This window comes from Nilaparvata lugens, chromosome 11 (assembly GCF_014356525.2).
Source record: "Nilaparvata lugens isolate BPH chromosome 11, ASM1435652v1, whole genome shotgun sequence".
Taxonomy (NCBI): domain Eukaryota; kingdom Metazoa; phylum Arthropoda; class Insecta; order Hemiptera; family Delphacidae; genus Nilaparvata; species Nilaparvata lugens.
Genome location: NC_052514.1, coordinates 22,385,026 through 22,395,475, shown reverse-complemented (window position 1 = coordinate 22,395,475; position 10,450 = coordinate 22,385,026). Strand labels below are relative to the sequence as shown.

Below are 10,450 nucleotides of genomic sequence, written 5' to 3'. Positions count from 1 at the left end.
GGTAACAGGTATTTATGTTCTTTCAATTTTTTGCTCTTTCAGGGCTTATAACTCTCCAACACTGCATTGTATAGATTAATGCTTATCGTGGGTTTGTAGAGCGTCAAATTCTCTTTGAAATTATGTACCTATTATTTCACTATTCCAAGTTTTCGTTTCATTGTTTTAGCAACTTTAATGTACCGTAGTAGATGAAATTTTCAATGCTATAACAATTATTGATCATTTGACAATTAATTTTAAAGGGGGTGTCTGTGACATAATTTTTGACTTTGCAGCTTTATTTGGACTAGTAAGTAAGTAGATATAACAGAAGTGCGTATCTTTATCCCCTCTGTTGAAGGTGTGGAACCACTGATTTGACACTTTTTGCAACATTGAAAATTTCGCCCACTACATTAAAGTTGCTTTAGCAATGAAACGAAAACTTGGAATAGGGAAATGATAGGTACATAATTTCAAAGAGAATTTGATGCTCTACAAACCTACGATAAGCATTAATCAGCATCAATAAGCATTAACAATGCATTGTTGGAGAGTTATAAGCCCTGAAAGAGCAAAAAATTGGAAAAAACCTGTTATTTTAACAATTACACACCTCCAAGAGCGAATATCTCGGGAACTTTTGGGGATATCACAAAATTCCACTGAACAAAAAGTGTAGAGAATTCATCAAGCTTCATTTTGAAATAGTTAGTTGTTATTTGAAATGTCGATTCAACGCATTGTTTCAAGATATGAGCGTGGAAGCAAAAAGGTGAAAAATTCAACTTTTTAATCACCCTCATCCCCAAAGCACATAATATGAGTTAGGAATGGGAACTTTTGATATGTTATTCTCCTAACTAGTTTCAACAAATCTGCAGAGTCAAAAATTGTGGTCAAAGCATTCCCTCCAAATTATTTTGTCAATTGGTCTATTGTTACAAAACTGGAGTTTTCACACTCAACACTAAAGCTGCTGCAACAGTTGTAGGCCTACATTTCCCGGAAAATGTGTAAATGTGTGAACTTATACATCAAATTGAAGATAATTTAATGATATATAAGCTCATAATCAGCATAGATTTTTAAACACATATTAACATAAAGAGAAATGCAAAACTGTCGACTTGAATCTTAGATCTCACTTTGCTCGGTCAACTATATGTATAACCATAATTAATTTATTGGTTCTATCTATACTGTATGCTAGGCTAGACAGTCAAGTTTTTAAAATTTCAAGTAAAAATAGCAATAATAATCATATTCAAAATAATGATCTGAAAATATCTGTAAAATCAAGTCAAAACACTTCAATATTGGAATTACAATTATTGTAAATAATACCTATAATTTGATTTGGGGACATGCTTCAGCTTAGCTCAGGATGTTTATTTTGCCACAATAAAGCAATCAACTTATTTTGGGACAGCATAGTACTCTTTTTTTGAAAATGAAAAATTCTAAAAGCATGGTATTCAGCCAGTTCATATATTGCTCGTTGATATAAAGACAAATTTCAAAGGCTGAAGAAGAGATGAAGCTATAATAAATATCATGCTTTTTCACCAGACTCAAGGTCTACGGAGATCCAACATATATTATCAGTAGTACGGTAGTGAAAGTGACCGATACAGTGGGAATATTACTTCCCTGAGTTCTAATAGGACTAAGATATCGGTACTGCGATGGGTACTGGGTTCATACTCGCTTGGCTGGGCCAGATGGCAATACTCCTATTATTATTGGTACAATCCATAAAGGAATAATATTATCTTCACTGTAAGTTACCATCACTGATTTGTTGGGAATCCAACTTTAAAGGGAATTAAGGTAGGTACCCTGAAACCCTTGACAGTCTATCTGGTTTTCCCAACCTACGACAAAGAACTCAAGTACCGATATCAATAATATTATGAGGATACTATTCAGAATATAAGTATAATTTAACATAAAAATTATAAATTGATAGACGGATCTGACGATAATGCAGAGACTTCATTTTTATTTTTATTTTACGCTGGTTGAATTCAAATGGATTTTGGTCTCTTTACACTTAAATTGATAAAGTAACTATAGGTAATGTAGGTGGAATATTTTCTTGGTTGGATCCAGTAAGTGATAAGAAATGATCTTGCTATCATATATTTGGCAAATTACAGGCCTATACCGGTAGGGTATATGGAAATCCATATCGTTGTTTTTGTTAGATAACATCATCTTTCATGAAGATAAAATTCTATTTTCTTTCACACATCGTGTGTTTAATATGGATATTCATGTGAATATAATTGCGTTGGCCACCAGTAACTTGTCCTCTTCACGTTTCCCATCTATAAAAGTCACTTCACATCTTCAAACCAGGAATAATATCGCATAAGGAAAAACGAGAGAAGCGATGGAGCTTTATATAATAAGTACATAAACATGTTTCCAAAATATTACATTTATTTGTAAAAAATCATAATAATTATGATTGTTTATGCATTCAAATTGATAGTTCTGTATAGTTTTATAGTATATGATTTCCATAATATTTTTCTAATACCATAATTTGAATACTTCAACAATAATACTTGAACTTGCATTTATTACCAACAAAATCTTATTTAAAAATAAAAACTTTGTTATTGTCAGCTGCTTGGAAGAAGACCAATTATTATATTATATAATGAGAGTTATGATCAATTTAATTTAAATGAGTTACTTTTTTGAAATAAATATTAATATTTGATCAATGGCCTGTATAGTTTCAAGAAAAATCAATATAACTCTACAATTTATGTAATTTACTGTTGGAATAATTATTCTCAAATTCATCTGTAAACTTTATTGGAAAATATGATTGCTTGAACACTTTATGATTCAGGAAAAACAATAATAAATTCATGAAGTTTGTATATTATCAACCATAATCTTCTTGAGAGAAAAATAGCATGAATGTCTATTTTGCTTTTGACAGAAAGGATCACATTATTATAGAAACCAATCTCATGATTTTAAATGTCTGATCCATGGAAAAATATCATGAATGGATCAAAAATAATTGGTCATAATCTGAGTTTTAAGCTGCTTAGACAATGCAAGTGAAGATAGCGAAGGATGTTACTGGCAACTGGCAACCCAGTATTTGCCATATCGTCTCTATCAATCAATTTCCATTATTCAACAGATGCTCCGCATTTACTAAATTAAATTAGAATTGATGGAGAGTAATGATGAGTAACACTGACCTTCAGTGACTTTTGTACTTTTCCTGTCTATATGCAGCTTTAAAATTATTGCCAGTAGATAATAACCTATTTATGCTTTTAACAAAAGTACATAATACTTATCTCTTTGTGACACAACCTGGAACATCAATGTTTTTTGGCAATTTACTTATGAATTAAGGCTAAATATGCAGAGCATTCAGGATATTTAGGTTATCCAGTTCTGAAAACTTCTCTTGACTAGATTGTGACCGGTGAATGTTTTTCTTATTTCAAATAGATCAATTTGGTTCATTCAATATAACAAAATTTTGCGAGAAATGTCAATTTGGCTTGAAGTGATAAAATTATAGGCTATTCTTGAATCACCATTCAATGATTATTATATTTATCACGATATTGATAAATTGCAATGATTTGAACACAAAATTGAAAAATAAATTTTTATTGATAATAATTGATAAATAAATAAACAATTAAGAGACAATATTTGTAATGATTCAGTATAAATTGATTTCACAAATGGATCAGAAGCACTTTCTTCAAATTCTAGTGCGGTGATAATAAGCAATCTGGTCTATCCAAATATTCATAATATGGGTTTCATAATATTTCTCATCGCTTGAATAATAATCATAACTCAGATTATTTGTCTAGTCTGTAGAATACAATAATGCAATCACGTTTTCTTCCCTGTGCTCATGTGTATTATCATAGCCACCTCTAATACAAGGCCGCGGCCTACGATGTTGCAACGTCGCAGTGTAGGCCTACAATCTAATACATGATTGGTGGAAAAGATCAGCTGGTATTTTTTTAAATCTTCATCATCAATCATGTATTAGATTCTAGGCCTACACTGCGACGTTGCAACATCGTAGGCAGCGGCCTTGTATTAGAGGTGGCTATGGTATTATATATTCTGATCTGATTCGATGAATAATTCAAGCAATTCATTATAATATACAGTATCAATAAATTATTGAGTACCAGTAGCCTACCCACATTATTCCATTTTTTCAAGTCCAGAATAATATACTTTTATTTTAATTTGTACCTACAACGTTTTTAAATAAAATAATTTGTGCAATATAAATGCTCCACAAATATAATGCAGGTTTGATGAGATGATGAAGATGATTGTTATAATAAAAATTTTCAAACATCAAATACTTAACACTAGAAATTATCTCCTTATGTTTACATACTTCCTCCAGTAAGGAAAATGAGTATCGTAATCTACAATTGAATATCTTGTAAAAGTTAGAAAACAATTTATTATAACTATACCTCCGACCAGCAGAGTAAATAGGCTACCGTATATATAACTAGCATTATAATATTGTAGTAAATCAATATAAAAAGCATTTACATCAACAGCAGAATACACTGACTTGCAGGGTATGTAATACAACAATATTATTATTCTAAACTAATAAACGGTAATTCGTTCAACAGAATCATAATTAGATCTTCTATCACTTACAACTAATCTACTGCACTTACGATATTATTGCAAAATTTATTAATCTCTACTCTCTTACTAATCACCTAAACACAAAATTAGACGAACTACCTATTTCATATAAGTTTAGTATTTTTAAAGCTGGTTGCATTATCTAATGAGTAAGTTATATAAATAGTGCATTTCATACAGCTTTTTCAAACAATTGACAGTATGCTTTTAGACCAGATGTGAGTTGAAAGTGTTGAATAATTTTGAGCATTCTGATTGAGAAATGGAAATGTTCTTGAAAAAATAGTATGTTATAGCAACAAAAAACTTTTTCTCTCTCATTCAATAACCATCATATATGAATCAATTTATCAGTAACATTTCAGTAGAACAATTATTAATCATTTTTGGTTTTCACAGCAATTAATGAAGCTCCACAAGAAGGTACGGAAATCTAAAAAATTATCACATTGCAAATTGCAATGGTTTCAAATTTAGAAAAGTATTAATTTACTCGAACAATGTTTTTTTGCATGTGTTCGATACAATAACTGACAAACTGATCTAAAATAGAACTGATCAATTTGAGATGATAAAAAACTTGTCCCCAGATGAAATAGTTTCTCCACAGGTCATTGAGCGGTATGATCACCAAATAAATTGATAGGGTAGAATCTTTGATTTTGAATATTTGTCTCTTTCAATTACTCGCTTAAGCTCAATACTCAATGTTTGTTAAATAAAATAATGGAGATGATTTTTAGTATTATCTTGCATTATCAATCTGTCTGGTGAAAATTACGGTAGTATTCATACTAAACTTATAGTATTTTTTATAATTCAACTGCCTCAGGAAACTTTACATGTAATAGATTTTGATATTAGTACAATATTGAACCCTTATTTTGCATGAGACTTTCAAAATTATTATTGTCAATAAAAAAAACTTATTACACCGGTAGTTCAGTCCTATAAGCTACGAAGAATAATGTAGCTTATATAAGTATCGGAAATTTTTTTTGATAAAATGAAGAAGGAAATTGAAGCGAATAAAAATATTACTATCAATATTTCAAATTCCATTTCTATTGTAGAACTGTTCCAAAGTTGATTGATTGAAATTAATGATGATTTGTTAGAAAGAAAGTCAATGTGATTCGAATCATCGTGGGTAATTTCTTAGAATGAAATATATTCCACTCTAACACTATGGAATCAGACGGGAAGCATGCCAGATTTACGGTTTGTGAAATGTCTCAATAACAAATTCCACAAATGTTCATAGAAAAACTTGAGATCATGAAAAACAGCTTATCGGCTGATTTAAAGCATAACGACTAAATGACTAGAGACAAACCAGCAGTTCTAATTTATGAATAATTAACAGTCCTAATGACACACTTATAACAGTATCAACAATAAAAAAATATGTCAAAAAAATCACATAAGATGCATCTATTAAGATAGGATGCATCACTATTGGAGTGAGCAGTCAACACATCAATCTTACAAAAGCTTCCAATCAAATTTATCTTATTGAATAAGAAGGTTCAGAGACAATCATTTCGCTTCTCAAATCTATTTGTTTGAGCCGTCTGGTGTAAATGTTTAGAAAAATTATGCAATTTTCCACATTCATTGAGCATTTCATATTATAACTTTACAACAATATATCAATAGAATGAATCTCTTTTGTTACCGTTGAGGAAGGGATAAAAATTATCCTTGAAAATGGATGTGTCACTTGGGATTTTATACCTACGGATACCACCAAGGTGGGATAAATTTTCTACTTCGTGGAAATGTTGAGTGAATGGTCTATTAAAATACTATTATCACATGAAGTACCTACAATGATTGGGGTAATAAATTAGTAACAAAAAAGATCCATCTCAAACGATAGATTCATATTTTACAAAATTTCTTTCATTTGTTGAACATTGATCAAGATGAAAAATATATCATCAGGTTCAGCAGCAACATTAGTTGATATCAGTTTGGATCAATTATATGAAAGCTTCATGTATTTTCGTTATAGAAATAGACAACCAATTAGTTAGGTAATAATTATTATTATACGATGATATTATTATTATTTTGTACACACTGAGGTTTGAACTCATACACTGATAGAGCATGAGCTCTTTGAAATTTCCGAACACTTTAGAAATTGATAGGTTGCTTTAATAAATGAGAAGAATAAATTGATATTAATATGCATATTTTTCAATTGAATTTTTACAGATTTTAATTCGTAGAAATGATTGTACAATAAGTCTGAAACAATATATGGTTTAACAATACAAAAATTTACTGTTTGTATTTTCACAATCACATAAAAATACTATAAAATGTTTATGTACAAGATATGCAAGATTTCATGAGCCTCATTGAGCCTCAAAAATTGTTCGCGAATGATATAAAAAGTATTTTTTTTAATTATTTGATTCGATTTGGAGAATATTTAATAAAATAATTGGATTATTTTATTATCTCATTGAAAACTGCTAAAGTGAATGAATGGAGGAGATAGCCTACTCCTGTCAAAGTTATGGAATAATTTCATGAAATGAGAGTATTTATTCGTATCTGGGGTATGTATATGAATTGATTGTGGGCTATTACATCTTTAGTATTTCCGAAAAGTTCTCATCCAAAAACTTTTAAATAGGCTATTTCTCAATTTTTCTTTCTCCTAGCTTACTAGGAAAATTTCAGTTCTTTTCACTCATATCCACTTTAGCTGCTTTCCAATTCTTTGCAATATGCTCTTTCATTTCTTGATCTTAGGATCATACTTCAAACAGTTTTTTCTCTGGGAAAATCAGCCAAAATATAAGTACTTTATCATTATTGATGATTGGAAGAAGAAAATTTAAGTCCAAACAGAATTTTACCAGAAAATTGACTAGACCTTTTGTGACAGTGGAAATAGACATTGGAAATCTAAAAACTACAATGGCAATCAGATCACAGTAATAATCTACGTTAAGTTGATATTCATATCTACAATCTGTATCCAGCAATATTCTACAATTCAAAGTAGGTCACCTCAATAATAATACCACAGACAAGAAACTTTTATCACATATCACGCAAAATACGTATTTTAGATTGTACATTTTGTTTGAGACTTTTATTCCCAATTGTAAAATATGACAGAGCCTTTTCTTTGGAAAGTTCAGAGAAAGTTTCCTCTATCAAACCTGAATTCCTGAATGACACATATAAAACACATTGAATAGAAAAGCTACAATGCTTCACCAAATTCATGTTATATATTAAAATTGTAAGAATGGATACCACCAAATTCATGAACTAAAAATAAAGACAGACCTATCGAAATCATTTGAGTTTTAGCTGCACTATTAAATTGATGGCTATTACAGGAGTGTGTATATTTGCGCTTTCTAAGCTGGATATATTGCTAGAGCTATAGTGATACTTTTATAGCTCTAATGACAGTTATTCGTTTGAATTGAATTTTCACGTAACGCTTTCTACTAGTGAATTATGTGATAATTTTCGAAAGCATCTCTTGATCTGGCCCAGTAAAGGAAATTTCATTTCTTCTTTGAATTACCTTCTCCAATAGCTCTTTTAAGTAATGCTCTCTATCTCATTTTCTTATAGATCTTAATGCAATCATAATCCTGACAATTCAAAGGACCTATCTTTTTATACTATATAGTCATAGTTTATTCTATGATTTCCTCTTATTCATTCTAAATTCACCCATACACAAAATATTAGAATGTAATCATTTTAAGTTTAACAAAATCAAAAGGCTATTGCCAAGGAAGGATATCTTATCATTTGCACTGTAAATATCCACCATGGTGGTGATTGTCTGAGTTTGATAATGCCGTTCAAAATAAAAAATAATTAACATGTTTCTAAACATGAACAATAGCTGTAAACTTTTTGCACAGTAGCTGAGATTGATTGTAGATCTGTGATGTGGAGATGGTTATAGGGTTGACTGTTGCTAGCAGTGTATCTTACATGGACTCCATTTGTTCGGATAGCTCTAGAATTGGACTCTCTGACACTGGCTGCATTGGAGAGAGGTTGGTAGACCACGTGACATACGGCTGCTGTGGCTGGGTCGTTGTTAGCGGTGAACTCATCTGAAAGTAGAAATTAAATGATTATAAGAATCGGAGAGCTATAATGAAATATGATCATAAATGATGTTAACATCATATTGAATTTTATTTTCTCATTCAATTATCGTGAATACAGAGTTTCTCTTTCTCCGAGAGTCATGCTCACATGGGCTCCAGGATTGTGCGTGGGTAATGAGACGGATGAGTAGCCTATGAGAGATTAAGATGGGTTTCAAATGGAAATTCCCCTAAGAGTAAATCGTGCATCGTATTCTCTCCCACCTGTAGGCTACCGTCCAAAGTCAAATGTAATACACAGAATACTGGATAGTTATGATTCCTCTCGCTATGGAGCAATGTAGCTGATTATTTTAAAGGTGATGGTTTCTTGATCTATTCCGAGCTGCGATGTCTCGACACACTTAGTGTGTTCGTTGTTTTAAACAACGAAATGCAGTCAATTATTTATGTAAATAAACAATTCTGTTCACTTACTGAGTGGATTAGGACCCTAAAGTACTACAGCCAGTAAAGTGAGCGGAATTGTTTACTAACATAAATAATATACTGCATGTCGTATTTTAACATCAAAATAGAGTGATTATTTTTCAAATCAACCTACTTTATTTACTCTGCTATTATACGGTTTAACATTTGTTTTTAATTGTTATTATTTTGTATTAAAATAAGTGAACCCTCTAATCATATTTGCATTTAAGCTTAAGCGTCTGCTATTGGAAATAGGTAATCTGATTATTATCTTGGAGCAAGATTCTTGATGCAAATATTGAAAAAGTGTTGTTATAATCAATAAATGAAGTTTTGTAGGTGGGGAAATAATTATGTTATATGCATCACGAGACGACTAGAGTACTCTTTCTCCCTCATATGATCACGTGATCAGAGAGTAGAAGATACACTTCAGTCACTAGATGCATATTTTTAATTTACTGCACACATACTGTAACACGGATATTTTCTAGTCAAGTACATAGAATTCTCAGTATGAATGAGAAATTACGAATTAGGCATATACCTTCATTTTTAGAGGTAGCTATTATCAACTGCTCATGCACGAATTCATGAGTTATGAAAGAGATACCGTTTATAGAAAACTAAATTCCATAGAGATTCTTTTGAACTATGTAAATGATATTTACTATAGGCTACGGTACGGGGTAAGTTTCGCAGTAAATTATTATTTTTATATTGTAAATAGTTTTGTGTCTATTTCTTGAGTGAGCAGACTTCTTCAGTACCTTGAATTTTTATTTTACTATACCGGTAATACTATTTTGACTGTATATATTACACATCTCATATTGCCTGAGTAATTGTTCTTCTGAAATTAAATTAATTCTAGAATGTACAAAGTTATTTGGATAGTTTTTAAAATATAAAATTAGCTATTTAATGTTGGCCTACCATGTTCTCAAAAGCCTTCTAGAATAAAAAAAATATTTTTTCTGTTTCAATCCTACCTCAAATTTACAAAATCAGACTTTGATTAGAGAAACCCTATACCTAAAATAAGATGTTTATTCTACGGATTGTTTGATACAGACTGTATTTATAAAGAATGTAATATATAGATTTAGATTATCCAGTAGATCACACAATTGTATTAAATCAAACTCAATAATTATTATTCCTGATCTCTATCGAATTGCAAATCACTATATATTCTTTTA

General features: G+C 30.5%; 1 protein-coding gene across 2 annotated transcripts in view; it reads right to left on the bottom strand.

Annotated features, from left to right (window-relative positions):
- Window positions 1–3,623: 3,623 nt before the first annotated feature.
- LOC111047097 (serine/threonine-protein kinase SIK2) overlaps window positions 3,624–10,450 on the bottom strand; it is a 79,950-nt gene continuing 73,123 nt past the window's right edge. For both annotated transcript variants that reach the window (XM_022332765.2, XM_039437861.1), the window contains one exon: window positions 3,624–8,780. In XM_022332765.2, coding sequence (XP_022188457.2) covers window positions 8,652–8,780 — 129 coding nt within the window. In that variant the 3' untranslated portion in view covers window positions 3,624–8,651. The remainder of the gene's footprint in view (window positions 8,781–10,450) is intronic.